The sequence below is a fragment of the Triplophysa dalaica genome, chromosome 13, assembly GCF_015846415.1.
Source record: "Triplophysa dalaica isolate WHDGS20190420 chromosome 13, ASM1584641v1, whole genome shotgun sequence".
NCBI lineage: Eukaryota > Metazoa > Chordata > Actinopteri > Cypriniformes > Nemacheilidae > Triplophysa > Triplophysa dalaica.
Genome location: NC_079554.1, coordinates 10175459 through 10197253, shown reverse-complemented (window position 1 = coordinate 10197253; position 21795 = coordinate 10175459). Strand labels below are relative to the sequence as shown.

At 39.4% G+C, this 21795-nt stretch overlaps 1 protein-coding gene across 5 annotated transcripts in view; it reads right to left on the bottom strand.

Annotated features, from left to right (window-relative positions):
* Positions 1 to 623: 623 nt before the first annotated feature.
* ppp1r13bb (protein phosphatase 1, regulatory subunit 13Bb) overlaps positions 624 to 21795 on the bottom strand; it is a 38017-nt gene continuing 16845 nt past the window's right edge. The window contains exons 5-20 of one of the 5 annotated variants that reach the window (XM_056763652.1): positions 21376 to 21446; positions 13412 to 13513; positions 11203 to 11377; positions 10254 to 10450; positions 9247 to 9411; positions 8858 to 9047; positions 8388 to 8537; positions 6406 to 6530; positions 5236 to 5719; positions 4662 to 5123; positions 4393 to 4580; positions 4136 to 4273; positions 3907 to 4040; positions 3602 to 3768; positions 1980 to 2179; positions 624 to 1881 (exon numbers count right to left, since the gene is read on the bottom strand). In XM_056763652.1, the coding sequence (XP_056619630.1) occupies positions 1840 to 1881; positions 1980 to 2179; positions 3602 to 3768; positions 3907 to 4040; positions 4136 to 4273; positions 4393 to 4580; positions 4662 to 5123; positions 5236 to 5719; positions 6406 to 6530; positions 8388 to 8537; positions 8858 to 9047; positions 9247 to 9411; positions 10254 to 10450; positions 11203 to 11377; positions 13412 to 13513; positions 21376 to 21446 (2990 nt within the window). In that variant the 3' untranslated portion in view covers positions 624 to 1839. Of the gene's footprint in view, positions 1882 to 1979; positions 2180 to 3601; positions 3769 to 3906; positions 4041 to 4135; positions 4274 to 4392; positions 5124 to 5235; positions 5720 to 6405; positions 6531 to 8387; positions 8538 to 8857; positions 9048 to 9246; positions 9412 to 10253; positions 10451 to 11202; positions 11378 to 13411; positions 13514 to 17257; positions 17449 to 21375; positions 21447 to 21795 lie in introns of those variants that run through there. The other 4 variants (XM_056763650.1, XM_056763651.1, XM_056763654.1 and 1 more) reach the window with 4 other exon arrangements.

Sequence of the window (21795 nt, the reverse complement as noted above, 5' to 3'; positions counted from 1 at the left end):
TACACGCATGTGGTTCAGTATATTGGTAACAAAATACATTCTCCAGGCGTTTATCTGTCACATCCATTCGCTGAAGTTGTCACAAAGAATCGTGAAATATCCAGTCTTCGTGTCTATTATTCGTGGAAATCCACAAGATGTCATCAAAAAATCTATACAATGGTTAAAAGAATATGTTAAAAACAACAGTAGCCTATTCACTTGGTTTTGTGTCCAACATTCTTTGAAATAGATTATATTGTGTTCTAATGAAAAAGTCTGAAGTGTCAAGAGTGTGAGTAATGATAACAGATTTTTAATTTTGGGGGAACTATCCCTTTAATACCATTTAATGCTTAAGTTATACTAAGGTTTATCATAGCAACTCCATACATCACTTTTGATGCATTTACTATGAACAGCCTGGAATATGCATATCTGAACCTTGTTACATTATTTCACATAATCAGTTGTTTTAATATCATAATTATGTCATGAAAGTGGCATGTTTCTACATAATCATGGAAAACTCTCAATGGAAATGCATGCGGTACTTAGTTGATAGTTAGAAATCTATTTAAATTCATACATAAATCAATCAAAATGAAACACAGAAAATGAGACAATAAAACGTGATAAAATAATTTGCTTGCTACGACTCATCTCTTTTATTGTGCACATGTATGGAACACAAGGTGCTGTATTTCACAGAAGCCCAAACAGGCAGTCAGTTTAACAGCATTGAGTCAAGCATGTCACCTTTTTCATCTTCCTCACAGTATTTACAGGGTTAAACTCCACAATAAAGCTCTTTACTGCCTCCATGGCAGAATATAAAAATCATCTCACTTGACTAAAAACGGGAGTGGAGAGGGCTGGAATAAAATAAAGCAACATAAAAAGTGTAAAATAACATACAGTAAAAGCTTTAAAATGAATGAATTCCAAATGTTGCGCCTGAAAACAACTGCTGTCCAGCCCAACCCTCTTCAAAGAATAAACTGACTATGTAAAGTGTCAGTCCTTGTAGGTTATATATCTTATAATTCTATAATAATTCTCCAAGGTTCTGAAGCACCAGCTTGGCTTTTCTCTATTAAAAAAACACACTCTCTCTACATACTTCATACTCTCTCTTCAAAACACTCTTATACTGTAAAAAGATCTCTCTCTCTTGCTGTCATCCGCACAAAAAAAAAATGCATTTTTGTGATCCCACTGTAATGAATGAAAATAATAACTCAACACAATCTCTCACATTCAAACTATGTAGTATACATTCCCATCAGTAAATGTATTATCTCAGTCATAGGTCTGAATAATTTGAATAAGTTTTGTTCTCATATGGAACAGCTTTGTTCTTCGCTCTCTATACGCTTCCAGTTCAAACTTGTTTTGTAGCACATCGCCTCACTCATATAATTAAAATCATACTGAATTCCCTCACTGACAGAAGGTTTAGGTCTCCCAGCCCTAGTCCTCTGAGCAAAGCATCGTGGGTAAAGCCATACCTAGAAAAACCAAAGCTTACAAGCACACAGAAACTTATTAGTGCTTTTCTCCCCAAGGTGTAATGTACAGCTATGATCAATTTTCTATCAATTATGATATACAAGGGCGATACACTGAGGTCTAGAGGTGGAGATGAGGGAGAAACCTGAGGCAGCTTTTATTTTAGTGTTATATTAAAGTGTGTGTGTTTGTATAGCGCTTTAGGTTGATTGTGCCTCCAAAGGGGGATTAGCAGCTTCTCCCCTTCTGTAGTCAAAGTGGCACACTGAGGTGAAAGACATAGGCTCTACATCCCCAGGTTAGTCCAGTCAATCCCCCAGGAAAGGGGTGTGGCCAAGCAAGGGCTGGTTAAGCCAGAGATCTCTGACGTTGTTTTATTCTGGGATACAGCTGTAGATAAACAAACAAATGCAGGTTTAGTTTATGCATATAAATAATATGATACTGTATACAGCTTAATATCTGGGCCCATGTGGGTGTGGACCTACCCCCAGCAGGTTACGTGGCACGTAGCCCTCTTTGTCATTGAGTTTGCACCACCACCAGTCTGTCTCGGTGTCATCTTTCCTATGCAGGACGGTAATGGCGTCTCCCTCCTGAAAGGAAAGCTCATCTGCACTCTGAGACACATACTCCCACAGAGCATACACAACTCCTTTATTCATTACACCCATTTTCTCCTGCACACCTGTAAACACACACAGAGAAAGAGAGACCTTAATAAAATCTACTTCTCAAGATCAAACATAAATCTCATCACAATAGACTGCATGTACTGTTATACGAGTGTTCTTAAAGCTAAATTGGTAGAGCAAAAGAAGATATTTGGGAAAATGTTGCTAACTGAACAATGGCGGTACCCATTCATTTCTAATGTATGGAGACAAAACCAGTGTAAGTCAATGGGTGCTGTCTTTGTTTGGTTACCAACATTCTTAAAAAAATATCTTCTTTTGTGTTCTGCAGAAGGTAGAGAAGTCAAACGGGTTTGAAATGACTAGGGGATGAGTAAATGATGACAGAATAAAAAAAAACTCACTTTAAACACCTATAAGTAGTACACGTAAATAGTACATTGCGAAAAAAACTGCCTGTAGTTATCAAATTCAATGATATAACAGAAGACTGAACTAGGGGAGCAGCTTTCGATTATTTTAGTAATCAAGTATTTTAATGATTTTTCAATCGATTAATCGGGTATTCAGATAATAAATACTTTTTCTTTATTAAAGAGAAATACTAAATTTACAAGAGAAAATAAGACAGGTCTCTTAAAATGAACAGCTTATTTGTTTCCTTTTAAAAAGAAAAAGGTATTGCTGAAATTCTATGAATTAATATCTGTGAAAAGTTAACCCATTAAATACATTACATTGCCAAATTATATTCAACATGGAATATAATACAATTGTATAAATAAGATACATTAATAAAAATAGAAAGAATCATTTCAACGGTAAACTTCAGCTTATGCATGATGCATTTAGTTAATTTTTTTACTGTTAAATAGTATTTGTCCACATAAAATACTGAGTTAACAGGACTTTTATTTTGGCAGATGTCCATTTCTTCACTTACACAATAACATGTTTGTGAAATAAACTCTCAGAGCTACTCTGGAGATGAAGTTCATGTGTTCATGTCCTCATAAAGCGCAGACGCAGACAAATTCATGAACATCACGTGTGTAAAACGTTAAACTGTGCAGTTCATTCATCCAGACACTGAGAACAGCCAGATGGCATGTTTTAAAAACAGGATTCGCATCCACTAGTCCGCATCAACTTTCACTTGCAAAATATACTAATACTAAGTAAAATAGCAGTTCACCATTTCGATAAGCTATCACTTGTGATACGTGTGAGAGCGTGTGAACAGTCTAAAGTGCGTCGTGAGACTTGAGAGCTCTGTAACGTATAAAGTTTAGCGCGCTGTGGGTTAGTAATAATGGTCTGTGATGAATCGCAGTGCTCCGTTTGTACTGTAGTTAAATGGATTAAACAAAGCTTTGAGGAAACAAAAGTTGCTTAGATGATTTTTTGTATTTGAATTACTCTAATAACTCAAGGAATCGTTTCAGCCCTAGAATGAACTAAAAGTGCACTCTTACCATAGAGGAACTGGGAGCACTGTATGAAACCCTCTTCCATCTCTTCACATTTGTCCGCTGCCGTCTCCACGTCGCTAATGGTGGTGGCAAAGATGGCTGCGCCAGACTCCACCAGAACCTTACACAGGTGCACGCTGTTACAGGAAGCAGCGCAGTGCAAGGGCGTCCTGCACACAACACTTCACTTAAGTGAGTCTGTATACACAAGTCCTCTAGCAGATCGATCTCTTTAACAACGATTGACATGATTGTCTTTAAATAATCAATCCCTGACTAAACGCATGTCAGTGCCACAGTCTCCTCACCAGCCGTCACTGTCTGCCGCATTCACGTTCACCCCGAAGTCCAGCAGGAACTTGACGATAGGGTGGTGGCCAGCACACACTGCGTTATGGAGAGGTGTGATGCCCTCGTCGTTTGGGGTGCTGGGATTGTCAACCTACAGAATGAAGTAAAAAGGTTAATAAAAATGAGCATGGTTCAAAATATCGATCACTTTACGCCAAGCAAAATGTGAATTGCTGTGTGTCATACCTCATAGATTATCCTTTGTACAAGGTCAAATTCTCCCTCCAGTGAGGCGTCCAACAACAGGGCGAGTGGGTTGAACTTCACTCTTAAGCCGTGACCTGTTCGTTCTGAGTTTGGCTTCTTTAGGTTAGTCCGTTTGCCCTGGTGAACACATGGATGACATCAGTGGATCACATCATGCATTGCTTTATGTGGCAACGTAATGAATTTAAGAGTGTTAAATGTGAAGTTCATATAAAGGCATGTATCATCAAACCCACCACAGGCTTAAAGGAGGTATCCGCTTCCTCAGGTGTGCTGGCCTCATCTACGGGGCTCGGCAAGGTGGCTGAAGGTTCAGTGTTATTGTTGCGATCCTCGGATGGTTCTTGTGCCGGAGGTCTTAGTGTTTCAGTCGCTTGCTGTAGGGGTTCATTATCATTGGAATCATCTTGCTGGACAACTGCTCCTGCAATAGTGCGCTTGTGAGGCACGGAAGATGAGGTTCCTGAGGGTGGATTTCCATTATTTGCATCAAAGAGAACTTCACCTGTTGATCCAGAGGGCTGGTAGAATGGATTGACTCCTTCCCCTCCATCCATACCTCCGATTCCTCCTTCCATCCCGCCGGCCAGGGTGTTGAATCTCTGATACAGCAGCTTCTGGATGTTGGGCCCGTTGGGCCCTTCTGGTTCTGTAATGGAGCCGCGTTTTTTGAGTGGTCGTGGAGCATTGGCCAGTTTCTTGCGTAAGGCCTCAAGGTCGGCATCGCTCTGGTAGCGCATAGGTGAGTGCACCATGGGTGTGAGTTTAGTGGGGCTTAGGGGTCGTGGAATGTGGTCTATGCTGGGTGGGGGTGGCTCGGGGAGACCTACAAATTGGCCCTCGAAATCCAGCTCGCTATCCAACATGTCGTCTCCTGAACCCTGCAGGGGAGGAAATGCTCCAGTGCCCCCGAATGTTAATGGAGAGGCGGGTAAAGAGTTGGAAGGCAGGAGTGGCTTACCGTATACTGCAAACAAAAAGAGTAGATACTCAAATACACTGTACTTACGAATACAACACAACACTAACCACGCGTAGGGGCTACCTAACAGTAAGAATAGGTAAGAACCAATGTGTACCTGCTTTAACTGCCGGTTTGCTGTTCAGGGGGAAGTTTTTGGGAGCCGGCTGCTGTAGGTACATATGGTAGATGGAGCTGGAGTTCATGGTGGCTGGACCTTTCCTTGGTGACTGTGGTCTAGAGCCCTTGTCTGGGATGAAAGGCCGTACAGCTACAGCCAGAGGAGGGTCCTGTCTCTCTCCAGGTGGGAAAAAGGGGGGATTTTGCTGGAAGGTGGGGCTGGGGGGAACAGAAATACGCTGCTGGATCTGTTGGGAGGACGAGCCGGTAGGTGCGGGCAGGACCCGGGGCCAGGCCGGTGGGGGTGGCGGCTGGTTGGGTAGGCTGGGCACAGGCCGGAGAGGAACGTCTTTACGGCGGTCTAAAGAGCTGGTGGAGCCAGAGTTGGAAGATGAGAGGGGGTGGTTGCTGGTGTGGGCTCCGTATGGAGGAGGCTGGGGCTTACTGGGAGGAACTGGGCCTAGTTTACCGGATTCCTGAATCTAAATGTAAAGGTAATATAGTGAATAAATGTCAGAGATTTGAGAAAAACTGTATATTCTGTATGTTTGGTGATGCAAACAGTAAGAAAGACTATTGATGTCAATGTATATGATGGCAAAATAAATAGAAAGTGTGTGTGTGTGTGTGTGTGTGTTAGTTAGAGGGATACTTCCCACAAAAATGAAAATTCTGTTATCATTTACTCACCCTCAGATTTTTCAAAACCTGTACACATTTCTTTGTTTTGTTGAACGAACAGGAAGAAATAAAGAAGAATGTCAGATCTCACCCCCATTGACTCCCTTAGTATTTGTTCTCCCTGCAATGGGAGTCAATGGGGGGCGAGATTTGATTTTTTCCAAATCTCTTCCTGTGTGTTCAGCAAAACAAAGAAATGAATACAGGTTCTGAGGGTGAGTAAATGATGACTTTTGGGTGAAGTATCCCTTTAAGCTGCCTATGCTCACCAGTTTTGTGTTATACATGGATGAAATGGTTAGAAAAAGCATTTACATTTAACAATCTAGATCATCTATTATTTATTAAATACTTATTTATCATGGTGGGATATAATAAGTAGGTTGTTCTTGCAGATGTTTCACAAACATATGTACATCACGACTGTCACTAGGGGGCAAACCGCAACAGCTTCTGAATTTGCAGACACTGCTTTGAATAGAAATACCTTATCTAAGGGAGTGCCTGCAGGTGATGCTGTTTTACTGGTTGTGTCTGTTCCCGACTCCTTCCAGTCAGGTGGCTTGACTGATGTGTTGCCCTTGGTGAGTGTAGGCAAGCTGACATCATTCACTGGAAGTAAAGAGAAATCATTAATACAAGGTCACACGTGACAGAGCCCCTTACAAGAACAGTTTACTTATTAGGGAGGTATGATAAACTGCATTGCTAGTAAATTAGACAGACAGTGAATCAGTAAATGTATGGTCTTTATAGCTGCACTAAGCATGACCCAAAGTAGCTTCTTGAGTTAAGTGGCATATACAGTATCAGTGATGAATGGATGGGAGGTTTTCTAGGAACAGAGAAGTTCCTTAAAAAGTGATAGTTCACCCAAAAATGAAAAATCTGTCATTATTTACTCACCATCTTCTCATTTCAAACCACTATGGCTTTCTTTCTTTGGCAGAACACAAAAGATATTTTGAAGAAAGTTAGTGACCGAACAGAGCCGGCACTATTGTATCGACACAAATCCAATGTAAGTGAATGGGTGCAAGTTAAAAACATTCTACAAACTATTTTATTTTGTGTTCTGCACAAGACAGAAAGTTAAACCGGTTCGAAATGACATGAGGGTAAGTAAATGATGGGATTTTTGGGTGTGCTATCACTTAAAATCTACTAGAAAGAAAAAGATTTTCATGCATTTCAAGAACAATAGTTTTGAATGTAGGTTACTGTATCATAGACTGTCATCAATCAAGGGTCTTTAATAGAGGTCCCATGGTGGTGATGCAGGAGACTGAATAAATGTTTGTATTTTAAGATCTTAAAAGTATTTTGGTTAAAAAAATGGAAAAAATACAATATTGGGAATTTCTCCTACACAAGTCAAATAAAAACAATTATATGACTTTGTATGTCATAACTTAATAATATTAATGTGTTAATAATATTACCAGCTTGGAAATTTGATCGTCAAGATGTGAGAAAAAAACATTATGTACAAATAAGTATTTTCTTGGCAAGATTTTTAATGCAAAACTAAAAAAACATTTCTTCTCCTGAAAAAAGTTGAAGACCCCCATAAATAGTTTGAAAAAAACTTGCATGCCAATCCATGTGAAACCTCAGGCCAATCAAGGTGGAAAATTGGGTTCAAAACCATCTTAAACACGTTCTTGAGTAAAATTTAGCAACCAGTCTTCAAACTTCAATCATTGTATATTATATGTGAATTAACCAAATTAGTAGAGCTACAGTATGTTAAAGAACGATGTAAATGGAACCTGCACATATTATTGGTTTGTATGTGTTTGTAAATGTGCTAAAGAGCTGCTGAGGAAATGCGACTAATGCAGAGCAGGGATGAGGAGGCCGAGGCACCATTGAACCTTATCAGAGTAGCGTTTCTCATCCTAGTGCACACGCTACTTCAATCTACAACAAACACATTTGTTCTTATTGACAAACGCACGCACACACGCACACACATACACGCTTCAAACAACTGGATCAGAGGCGCTGGATTTTTGTGTCAGTCTAATTCTGTCTGGAAACGTTTTTAAAGTTTTGCTACTCAGAGAAATGCACAGTTGACTTGGAATAATTAAATTAAGAGATTTTGGGCAATATCTTTTTAGAAAACCTTTTGTACAAATGAATAACACGGTTAACAATAGACGTTTGTTTGCGTAATAATCAGTGACCAAAAAATACTGCAATGTCTTTATCTCAATGTATCATTTCTATTATTAAAATCCTTCAAATTAAAATTCTAAAGGACATATCTCAATTTTTAACAATGTAAATTGCATGAATCGTTAATTATTCAGGTTCCAAACAACAGATTCTGTGTGTTGAGATTCTGCATCGAGGCTCTTGAGTAACAGTGACTCCGTCAGACTTGCTTTGATCCTGCTCACTACACTGAATAAGGTTCAGAGGCCTTTCCTCCTTCCCTTCATCAGACACCTTCCCACTCACGAGGGGGGCCGTCCGACCCTACTGCAGAGCAGGAGACTTGGGGTGGAGCCCCAGGGCCTGGGCGGGGCTCTGTAGGGGGCGGAGCGATCGGGTCCACTATGATGTCTAAATCAGAGACCTTCCAGGGGCCGGGGGGCTTTCTTGCTCCATCTTATTCCCCCCACACAAATACCACAACAACAAAGTGCAGGGACAGCAAAGAAAAGAGAGAAACGCACACACAAGTTCACAACACAGTGCAGAAATGACACAAGAAGGTTAGAAGGGAAGAAATGTCGACTTTATAAACAAATTGAGGAGAAGAAAGCCACAGTAGGAGGTGATGGGACACATGCTGTGTTTTTTAAGAGGAAATACTTAACCACATACTGTTCAGTATGTAAAATACATTTGTACAGAGAGTATAATGTATCTGATGGCATTTCATTTCAAATAAATTTTTTGGCGCTGTCAAAAAAGAAAAATCTCACCTGATTTGGAGCGGCCATGGTTGGCTGGGGTGTTGACCCCCAGTGACTGAGGTTTGAGGGGTTCAGGGGGAACTGCATAACCTTCTTGCCTGCTAGGCACTGGGACCTGGATGTAGGGTCCCACGGCTGCCACGCGCCCTGTATTTCCAGAAGCCGGCTGTGGAGAGGGAGGACCATTTACTCTATTCAGCTGCAGGAAGGGGAAATAGGGAAATTAAAATGTAAAAAGAACAGAAATGAACTTCATTGAAAAAAATAATCAACTCATTGACGCACATTTTCACATTTCAAGTTCAGGTGTGTGGGTGGCTTTTGAACAAGCATGCTAAATAAATCGCGGTAAATACATCAATCTGATAATTGAGTGAATGAAGCACTCCTGGCCTTACAGGGAGGTTTTCTTTTTGACGTGCCTCAGCTTTTCTCTTGTACAGTCGATCTCGGAGTTCATTGATACGTTTGTCCATCAGCGTCACCTCCATGTTTCTCTTATTCAACAGCTCTTTCTGTTGCTGCAGTTTGCCGTTTTGCTCCTGATTCAGCTTGTTACGTATCTGACGGAACAAACACATCCACAAAATAACCATCAATGTCATTGTAGATGTGCCACAAGGAACAAGAAACCAACTACTGTAACAGCACGATCAATATAAAAACTAAAGGAATACATATACTGCATATAATAGTTCATTAACGCAAATATCTAAACAGCCAATCATGTGACGGCGTTTTTGTCAACAAAAACAGAGCTTTTCGGAAACGCAATGGATACATTTGAAAACACTGTTTTTAAACTGTGTCTTTGCTCCACATTGCCGCGACATAATAATGCAGAAAGTAAATAAACGCCTGACAGAAACGACACATGCTAACGTGTCTTGCTTTTACTCGTGCGCAGTACATGGATGTAAGTGTTTGAAGACGTTTCAGTGAGGATGGGCATCGTTTGGGAAACGCTTGAAAATGCTAGTGTGGACGAAGAGCATTTTGAAAACTAAAACTTTAGTGTAGCCAGGATCAATGTGCATGGTTGCTGATTCCTGAAGGGTTGTTTTGAGTATTTCGTAAATGTCACAAAGCTCAGAATATGTCAAACTGGTTTCTTAAACATTACAAAAAGGTTTACGGCACTCAAATTAAGCCCACAGACACCAGATTCAATCGAGATTATCAGTCAAGAACATGCTGCTGATAAAGATGCAAACACAGCCTGATGCTGCAGTGTGATGTCAATATGGACCAAAATCTTTTAAGATCTGTTTCCAGCGCATTATGCCAACAGACAAAAAAGATCCAACAAAGCAAAAGTAGCCAATGAGTGTTAATGATTTATTATAATATGTTATTCATTCAATATATTTTTCTTGTTCTGACTATCTGAGACCGGAGTGTTTACCTGCAGCTCCTGGTAGAGTTTGCGGAGCTCCAGGGCAGCAGTGCCGGTGACCTGACTGCCGAGAGTCTGCAGGCCATTCAGTTTGCCTTTCCTTAGATCCTCCAGCTGCTGGCTGAGCTGATCCACCCTCAACACAGCCGCCTGCAGCTCAGACTGCTTCTCCTGGAACAATCCGCTGACGTGCTCGATCTCTGCAGCTAACAGACCACAAACACGGGGTCATCCACACGCAAACATGCGAGCGCATGGGCAGATACAGGCTAACATTTTTTCCCATCATGAACAGTTCAATGAATGATAGAATGCATCACTAAAGAGGTTGAAGAGTGGATTTTAAGCTGTTGCTAGGTTACAGGACAAGTTCTGTACATACTGGACAAATGTATTATACGCCATTCTACATCATTACTGTGAAATGAAGCCTAAACGTTATCACTGCATGAGTAAGCAGCTCAACAGAGGGTTAAAGGTATAGTTCACCCTAAAGGAGATGTTAGGCATAATGTTTGTGACGGACACCATCAGTCCTCATTCACTTCTACTGTATGGGGGGAGAAAAAGAGCATCTTAAAAACGGCTCCTCGTGTTTTCACAGGTCTTTGACCACCTACTGTAATATGGAGTATGAATACCAACTCACAAGACTATGGAATGATACCATGGTGCAGGAATGAATTTTGAACAGTTTTTATATGGATTTTCTCCAGTGAGGTGGAAAATCTAATTTGGAAATGCATGTGTACCGTGGACCATTCACAGACCTAATCCTGTCCTAACCTTATGCCATTTGTATTTATGTGTGTGTGCAGTGGAAGATCTTTTTTAAACATGAAGTAGGCTAGCTCAACAAAGCAAGACCTATTCACAATGAATGTTTTATACCAATTCGATTAAAGGAGCATTCAGTGTCTGAGGACACCGTATCTCAGGTGGATCATTGAATACATACACAGGTTGCCGTTTATGACTTTACTATAGTCCACTTGGCCCCTCATGGCTTTGATCTTTTTGAGTTTGGCCTCCTGACCCTCCACCCTCTCTTTCAGCCTCTGCAGTTTCTCTGTCTCCGACACAGCCTGCTGCTGACGCCGCTCCTGCTGCTTCAGATAACGCAAGCGTTGCTCCTGCGCAGAGGAAATGCATGGAAAGCAAAACGCATTACAAATGGATCTGAAGAAAATATAAAGAAATATAAAGAAAAAATAACATAATACAACCATAATACAAAATTAAAAAATTACAACAGTTGCAATGAATTAAAAGCACGGATTAAAAAATGAGATTTTAGAGTGATTTGATTTGATTTGAAATCATGGACAGAGGATGCAGATCTCACAGACAAAGGAAGATTGTTCCATAATCTAGGACTGGCCACTGCAAACGCTCAGTCGCCTTTTTTATCAATCTAGATCTTGGGTGAGTTAGTGTAATACTATTTGCGGATCGCAAAAATCTAGTCGACCTATTCACATTAACAAGATCAGATAAATAGCAGGGGGACAAACCTTTCAATGGCTAAAAAACAAATAATACAATTTTAAATTCAATTCAAGTCAGGCCTAGGGATCTATTGGCAATGCCAAGCAAAGAGACGCACAAGTTTGCTGTCAATAGCAATAGCATTATCTTTGGGAAAGTGCTTTACAAATAATGCTGATATATAAATAAAAAATAGAAAATTCAATTAGGATTTCCAGAGTATCAACGCTCTCTATCTGCAGGCAACTCAACGCATTCAAATGCAGTGAATTGAAAACAGCGTCTGAATAAGTGAGAAAGCTAAAAATGGCAAAGGGTGGACTTTCGATGACTGGAGGCTTAGTGTCACCATGGTATAGTCACTCACAGCAATAATAACAGCCCTCTCATCCAGACAGATCTGAGATCAGCACTCTCATCATTTCAAGAGGGGCTGTATCTGATCTCCGAACACTCCCTTTAAGGATCAAGTGTGTACTAGCCCGATCCAAATCCCACGATTGACTCTTTGTTGATTGAGGAGACAAAGCTATTTAGCGACTGTGGATGAGAAATGCCGGCTGTGGCATACAGAGCATAGCAGTGTTGTTTGCTAAATAGTTGGAACGAGAGGTCTTTTTTCCCGCCTGCGGTTCTCATGACTAAAGTCACTATAATGCTTAGAATAACATGCTGTATTGACCTGTAGCTGACACTGAGAGACAAACATGAGGTCAGTAACTTAATACATGTAGTTACGATATTACACAATGCACAACCAACAATAAAAGCTTAAGGTGTTATAAGCGTGAGGTTTACCCAACATGCTGCTGCATTACCAATAATTACACTTAATTACAGTTCTACTAAACTCATAACCTTCCACATAAACATACGGAGTATCTCACAAAAACATAACTTAAATATAGCAATTTTAAGAGGCAGATCTCTTTTTTAGCAACCCATGACACTCATGCAAAGATTGAGATAATAAATGGTTTTCTTTCAAATTACCACTAAGGATGCCAGGTGTAATTCAGAGTAAACACCCAAAAATGGCAACATAAATAACACACCAACACATGACATAATTCAGAAGGTTAAAACCTCTTTCTAAAGTTGTCTAACAATATGATGTTTTTAAAAACACATAGTCATCAAAATATTTACAGACGGACAAAGAACAGTAAAGCCCTCAGCAGCTTCAGTGTCCCACGGATTTACAGTAAATTGTCTTGCGTATCTTCAAAAAATCTTTTACAGAATTTTACTTCAAAAACAATTCATTCCAAAGAGTAAATTCATATCCTGTCTGAAAAACCGGAGTACAGTAAGCCGAATCTTGCTGTAACCCATGGCACAGATCCTACTGTTCATCTTTTATCTATGCGAACATACTTCAAATGCATTGTAGAAGATATTATTTTTAGAAGATAAAATAAACATATATCTATAGACAAATAAACAAGCTATTTGAGAATAAGTGGTAAATCATGTTTTTTGAAAAATGCACTGATGCACTACAACATCCAAAAAAGCTACAAAATCAAAACGGTATCATGTTTGTTTTAATAAAAAAAGATTTGCTAGAGAGCACACATAAGCAAACTATTTGGTTTTAGTCTTTCCAAACAAATAAAAACGAAGCTCTATTAAAAACCAACATCAAAAGGACACATGAGAACATCGGAGCGTGTTACCTTAGCGACGAGCATCTGTTGCTGGGCCTCAATTTGCTGTTGCTGACGAGTGGCCATCTCCTGCAGCTCTGAGAGAGTGAGCTCCACACGAGGGTTTCCCACCTACACGAGAGAGAGAGAGCGAGAGAGAGAGAGAGAGAGAGAGGGAGAGAAAGGGCCAATCAAACAGAGGGATACAGGCGCATAAACAAGGCTACAAAGATGACTGGTTTAATTCAACAGGCATCCATGTGACACACAACTGACAGGGAGTTAGAACTGCGTTACTGCAGGACTCGATGTATTGAGATCTGGATGTGAAATGACCTGTGGCTGTGTAAATACCCACGGCTTAATTATAGCAAGAGCGCTAATGCTAGAGCAGACCTGCTAAACTCGTCGGAAGGGGAATGAAAATATCTTTATCTGAAAGGGTCTAAGACAGGCCAGTGCCAGGGACGCATCCCAGAATCCCACTCATTCACACTCTGCATTCTAGAAGATAAGAGCCAGCTGTCCATCACTGTGCTTGAAGCCAGGGCGTCGCTATGGCAGCAGAGCAGAACTGCCGTGCGGCGAAGGATGAAAGGCACCAGAATATGCAATTGCCATCAAAGACTCCCATTTAGAGCAGAACTACGGACAATTCAAGACACATGGTACAAGAAATGAACAAAGCATAAAATGTACAGTTATGAAATAGAGGAGATCATTTGGAAATGAAATGGGCTATGGACATATGTAATACTCTAGTTCAAGACACACCTTGCATAAAGCCAATGACCTAAAAGTCAACTATTAAATTTAAAGTTAAATTAAGGAAAGGTTTCTTAAAAACAAACGTAATCCTGGTGTTTTCATTTTCTGAAGGTCTTCAAGATAATCTACAAGATCTACAAGAATAATTTCAGAAAATACGATTATCAAGCTGGTTTGGGCTATGCAAAATACCCCCTTAAAATCTTAGATCATCTATGGTCTGTGCGAGGGTATGGAAATCCTTTTATTCTTCCTGAAAAGCCATCATTACACTTTGTCTGAGTGCACTTGTACGGTTTGTGTTTAGGACAACCCAGAGACAACGTCAGGGGAAAAAAGGGTTTTAAACTGGGCCAGTCATTAAGGTTATGTAAGGACTATTGGCCATCACCCTTATTTCTGTTGGAATCAAATTATTTAATCCAATATTTTAACTGCGCCATGCCAAAAACACAAAATCAAACCCAACCAATTTACTGAGCATGCACGATATCTAACATCACTCAAAAGCCTGTCAATGTTGAAAATGTTAATGTCATGTTTACATTTAAAATAACTACACTATATATATTGTGTTGTTTAATGATGCTTCAATGTGAAATTCAATAATAATCTATTAGCATCCATACTAATAATAACATGCCCAAGCACACAGATATGAGCATTCCACCAAAGATACTGTGGTAATGTTTGCGGTGTGGTTTTGCCAGGTCACCTACAGCCTGTGGCTGTATGTATATATAGCAAAGTTAATACCATGATCCAGTTTCATAATTCATGGGTAGTGTGTTTATTCACTTAGTTGTGATGGTTAAAAACAGGTATTGGTCAACCACCAGTCATATCTCACAATTTCTTGCCTCTTCTCAGTCATCTCAATATATTTGAAAACTGAAAACTGTCTGCTAAACCCCATGTTGTGTTACAGCCATATATTTAATCAAATGGATTAAGATAAAGTACTCGCTGCCAGATAAACTACAGTCTAAATTAAGAAAAGCATCACATCATGCACAACACAACAAAACTTGGTTACATAAGTGGCTAGCATTTTATGTCTTTTCAGAATATAAAATATTTTAAGCTCACCAGCCACTGTACATAAATTTTTTAAAAGCATTATACAATAAAAATGTACGTACAGATCAAAACAACAAACATGAATTAACATGCAGCATGCATATTTCAAGAATATCACCGCAGTTCTCGCTCAAATAACTTGTCATATTGTCTCTCCATGCGTTTAATTCCAACCCTCTATATCCGTAACTCTATATCATCATTCAACTGGTATTGACGTTGTTTTACAAACACATTCACAAGACAAGAAACAAATGTCAAAGAAATATCAAACAGCCCAAACAGATTACTATGAATTTGAAAATAAAGTAACCTTCCGGATACAAAGATATTTCTCTTCTGCTCTGTGTCAATAGAAAACTGTCCCTTCCGTTCAACTAATGATTCGTGAATGCTGAGGAAAAGACAGGCTCTGCCTGGAGCACGAGGCCCTGTCGGGTCTGGATCAAATCAAATGTCTTTTCAAATAAGATCGAGGGACTGAAATTCTTCTCAGTATATTCAGCTACCGCTCTAGAGAACGAAAGACACTTTTTGTATAGTTCAACATAGTGTTATGACAAAATGTTTCACGAGTACTTTTAATGATTATTTTAATGATTTTCATTATTTTATCCTTAGATTTAGAGTGCTAATTTATTATAATCCGAAGATTTAAAGCAGCCAGTTATCCCTTTTCTAGAAGCTGTCATCACATAATGTGGCAGTTTCTTTGTCATTTTGTCAAACATTTCTGACATATGAGCTCATGCACCCCTGTTAAATGATCGAACGTTGGATACCAACGCACTTTGAAACTCACAATTTACCCTTAACCTTGAGATTGATTGACCTGACCTGACTTATTCACTCAGTTGTGATGTTTAAAAACAGGTATTGGTCTACTACCAGTCATGTCTCACAATTTCTTGCCACTTCTCAGTCATCTCAACGTAATACTTGAAAACTGTCTAAACCCTATGTTGTGTTTCAGCCATATATTTAATCAAATGGATTACCCGCTGCCAGAAAAACTACAGTCTTAATTAAGAAAAGCATGACATCATACACAACACAACAAAACTTGGTTACATACCTGGCTAGAATTTTATGTCTTTTCACAACAAATATTTAAAGCTCACCAAACACTGTACACAAAACTCTCAAAAACATTATACAATAAAAAAATGACGTACAGATCAAAACAATAAACATGAATTAACATGCAGCAAGCATATTTTTAAGAATATGTCTGCAGTTCTCGCTCAAATTTCAAACTCTCAGTTTACCCTTCGCCTTGAGATTGATTGACCTGACCAATCAGAGAGCCGATATTATGCCCCCCCCGGTTGCTATTCGCCATTTTGTCCGACAAACGCACCAAAGAGTTTTGCTTTAAAAGTCCTTCGTGATTGTTGCTGGCCGTCACACTATACAAACATGATCCCATCAAAAAGTCATTGTGAAATCTTAGTTTTCATAATGTACAACAATAAAGACCTCTTAAAACAGATTCATTCAAGACTTGTCCGGAGTTTTACCTCATTGACTGTCATAAGATCAGCACTAAAGGATTGCATCTCATCAATCCTCAATAAAATGTCCTCTTTATGGTCCTAATCACAGTTTCACCATTAGCCTAAACCTGTGAGAAACCAATAGCGCTAAATTAGTAAAATAGGCTAGTGCTTCGATTTTTATTTTGTTTACTTTCTTCCGAGTCTTTCTACCCTAAATGTACTGTATACTTGAAGTGCATATTGCAGACTTCCCTTTTGCTTTTGGCTAAAAGTACACAATTTTTTTCCAGAAACTATTATTTCACGATAAATATACTGTAGTGCAGTGGGAGCGTTTTGGCTGATGTCGGACATAGCAAAAAGGGGTGGGCTTTGCGAAGGGTCCATAGTGTTATGAAAGACAGACTTGAACAAGACTCTAAAAGTCGATCAAATCAAAGTGACAAATTAAACAAAAACATCCAACTGCAACATTGCACTCCTCCTTTACAGAATATGTACAAGTAACACACCATTGCTCTGCACTTACCTATTTTTCACTCAGCACAGCTTTCTTGATCAATAATGCCATTGTTTATCGTGGAGTTCCCATCAGCACAAGATCCCCAATTTCATTACAGCAGAAATGACTTGACTTAGTTTGCTAGAGGAGTGATTCATGACTAAAAGGCCAATTGTGTCAGGCTCTGTTTACCCATACAGCCGTCTGCGTATCGCCACATCACATGGGTTTTAAAGAGACTATCTCCATGGCAATGTGGCACAAGGAAAGGCACACAACAGGCTGATTTGATTATCCGTTTCTAAGGTGGTTGTGGGGGAAAAGGGCTCTGCTCTACCCAGTGTTCTCTGACATTTATCGGAGGGAAGTCTCGGCCACCCTCTAGCCAGACAACATGGCACGTACCCGTCTGTCTGAATCTTTTCATATTTACCACGATCACATAATCCATAACCTTTAACACACGCATTTATACTTATTACAAATTTTTCCATGGGGGACATTTTATTTTTACATAATTTATACTAACATCTTTAAAAATGTGTACCTTGCATGTTGTCTTTGGAATTATGGACTGTAGCTATTTTGCATCATTTTCTTCAAAATATATCTTGAGTTTTTAGAATTTGCTTTACTTTTTACTATTTCAACAATACTTACATATTTTTTTCCATTAGGTAACGTGGGATGAATGGTTTGTGTTGTGGTGTTAGTCTCTATAAACCACTTTGGATAAAAGTGTACAATAAGTGAATATATGCAAATGTAACGCATTAAATTGTGAACTAAAAAAAGGTCAAGGGTAAAATAACGTACAAAGCAAACCAATGTCAAACTCACTGCAATAAACCTGAGATCATCAAGGGCTGCATAAAATCTGAGCCTTCCGCTGCTTAACTGTTTCGGGGGAGCAAAACGGATGCCAAAACTTAGAGAACAAAGAATCAAAAGACGTTAAAATTCTTGATGAAGATTGAAAGGGTCCAAAAATGAGTGAAGAAAAACAGCAAAAAACTGGAACATGTGAAGCCCCGGAGAGAGCAGAAGCCCACACACCGTGGAACAGCCTCTACTTTATGAAACTTGATCTGCCCACACAGATCTGTGTTCTGAATCTCATAACTCTGCATGCATGATGGTCAAATTCATGCATTATCTGCGACTGCATAACTGTTAGATACCATAGAGCAGAGTATTCCTGTATGAACAAGCTCAACAGTTTATTAAACAGTATCAAAGCATTGAGAGTCTGCAAAATTTGAGATACGTTTATCGTTAAAAGACACACTTCTTGTGTCTTTTATATCATAGCATTTCACATATTACTTGTTGCTGCAAATGTAATATACAATAAATGTCTTTCTGCGGCTCTTACCTCAACACCCTTTTTCTCTCCAAGGAAGCCTAAAGCAAGTCTCGGACGCGTGGATGAACGATTTGCAGAGCCAAGAGCGCAGAAATTGGAAATCAAGCGATAGCAATGAGGGGGGGAATGAAGCATAGCCTCTTCAGTGACACAATCCGATACAGACAGGGCCACAATGACCCTCTGACACGGCAAGCGAAAGGACGAAGGAAAGAAAGGACAACTCCGGAAGAGGAGGAGAGATTGAGGGCCACACACCATTTCATAAGGGAGAAATAGATTACCTCGCTTTAACAGGCAAGCCAAACATTCAGGGATTACCCTACTGGGGCGTGTATGAGAGAGTGTGGTTTGCTTCGCCAAAGAAGTCTGAGCAAAGAAAACATTGAATTGGAAAAGCATTGATCCTCTTACCAGCAGTTATGTCATGAGCGTAATCTTCAAAATAATAAAGATGCTGAGGAGAATACAAGAGAATGTCCCTATAGGCTGTACGGGAAACATATGAAGAATTTTACCCCTACAAACAAGTATATGTATTTTCACAGTATTTGTTTGCCAGTGATGACTTCCTTGGAGTTGTGGGTAGGGAGAGTTATTAGTTTAAGTACAAAGATGGGCTACTTTAGACAGAGATTTAGATGAGGGAGCAATCCGATTAAACAACCCAAACAAGTTTAGCAGTTGCTGTGAATCAGGCCAAGATTTATCTCTTAGCCGTTTTGAGAGGCACAGACACACCAAACGCCTGTGCAAGGGTGGTCAACAAGACATTGTCACATACAAGGACAATTGTTTGGGTGTGGCCCTGGTGCTTGTGTTGTATAATGGATATAACGCAGGGCCAGAAATCAAAAGGTTGTAACACGGCCTGCAAGGGCCTGAACATTTAAAATGATAAAATAAGGATTTTTTTAAACACACGTAAAAGAATAAGAGCTCTTAAATCGATAGAGTCAAAAAGGTGCTTAAATAATTGTCATTAAAGCTGCATTTAATCTTTTTTGGGGTTAAAACTGAGCAAAAATAAGTTGTCGAACAAGTACATAAACTTAATGAAAATTGTTCACTTACCACAATTCAAAATAGTGAGCTTATAATAAAAATTATAAGAAATTGAGTGGTCAAGTTAGATTTCACAATAAATATCAGTTGCATCGGCAAAGTAATGTTTCAAACAAAGATGTCAAAATTTATGGACTGTAGCTTTAAAGGAGCCATGAAGCACTACCTTGGCTGCACAGGATTAAAATGTCATCGCAATTTGGTTTCTGTTGTTTGTCCGTTTAAGGCCACTGTAGAAACAACATGGTGAATTCCATGCAAGGGGACCTGCGTATATGTAGATAGAAAAAGCTCATTCTAAGGTAAGAAGAATATAATGCTTCATTATGTAAGGACTTTATACACCTCTACTGACATATTTAAGTATTTTATTGCCTGTCTGTCAATAGATCCTCCAAAAAACTGAAACCAGAAAACACCTGGTTCAACAAGTAAATTTAAATTCTTGCATTCTTGTTTCTGGGATAAATGAAATAATGTAACACTTTACAATAAGGTTGTATTTGAAAATATTAGTAAATGTATGAACTACGATTATTTTTTTTTGCCATTTATTAGTCATACTTGATTTTAGGTGATGGAAATACATCCGTTTATGTAAATTCATGGTGCATTGACAAATGTTAAAAGACATATTTGATTTTTAAAATGTATTAGTAAATGCTAAAATAAACATGAACTAATATGAATAAATGGTGTAGAAGTATTGTTCATTGTCAGTTCATGTTGGCTAATGCATTAACTAATGGTTAACAAATAAAACCTTATTGCATTGTTACCTGAAATAACACTGATTTAGAATAAATTAACTTCTCTGGATTTAATGGGACCGCACTGTCTCTGTTCAGTCCAGGTGGCAAATTAATTCAGTTGTCAAGCGAACACATTTAATCAAATTAATAGACAACAAGACGCTATAAAAAGTTTAACTCCCCCAGTATACGCACACACCAAGAGACAGAAACTGAAAAGGAGCGCCATATGGCTACCTAACAAGACAAACAGACAGGTGTGTTGTGCATAAGTCCCTAAAGGTAAACCTGTCTGAAAGCATCAGAGTGGTGAGATGTCATGCTTGAAAAAAAAGCATCCCAACTAATAGCTCTTAGACAAATCATCTCGAACCATAGCGAATATGTGCAACTACCCGTGCCATCACTCAGTCCCAAAAGACCGACAAAAGACAGTCGTAAATACGCAGACCCCCAATAATGCTTGTGTCTTCTAATTCTGTACACTGGTGGTCTACAGTCATTTTTCTCCCTAAAGGGGGAATTAGTTCTGCTTCCTGAAGCCTGGCTTTTCCCTCGCTAAAATCTGGGACAGATGCTTGGAGGAGATGAGGACGGTGGATCGCTCTTTGTGAAAGAATGAGCTTGTGACAATTGTTCAAATGAAAGAGTGCAGTGAGGGAATTGCTGTGAATGTGGTGGCACACGAAGTCGAGTCCTGGGATATGATGGGTCTCGCTGCGCTTGGCTGGCGTTGTGAGAGAAGATCTGAATGACTCTTGACGTTTTAAAAAGCTTTCGTGCTAAAGAATGTCACTTAGGCCATCACTAACAGCGAGAACTTTGCAGCTGCTGCTCTGGTTACAGTTAGCACCTATTACTAAAGTGTGGAATTCAACCTCCTGGGATGCGTTTTGAATAATTACAATACTGAGATTAGAAAAGAAGACACAGATTTGGGTAAGGATGTGATATGAACTGACCCCGTTTTCATTGTGCGTGTCTGAGCTGCTTCCTCCTCTCATGCTGGGCTGCTCCTGAGACTGCTGGCTCCCTAAGAGCAGAGGAGTAAAACACACAGAGTTTAGCGAACGGAAATCACATCAAAGGTTGGATACACAACTTGGATGAATCCACAAATGCCTTTATAAACAATGTGATATTCTAACAGGCAACACATGGCCGGCTGAATGGAGATCACTTGAATATCACAAGACTGTTCAGGAAAAGGGATAGTTCACCTCCCCCCAAAAAAACTTTCATAATTTACTCACTCATGTCTTTGCAAACCTGTATGACTTATTTCTTCTACATAGCAAAAAATATGATATTTTGAAGAGTGAAGGTAACCAAACAACACAGACCCCCTTGCCTTTCATAGTGGGCACAAAACACCTGAAACG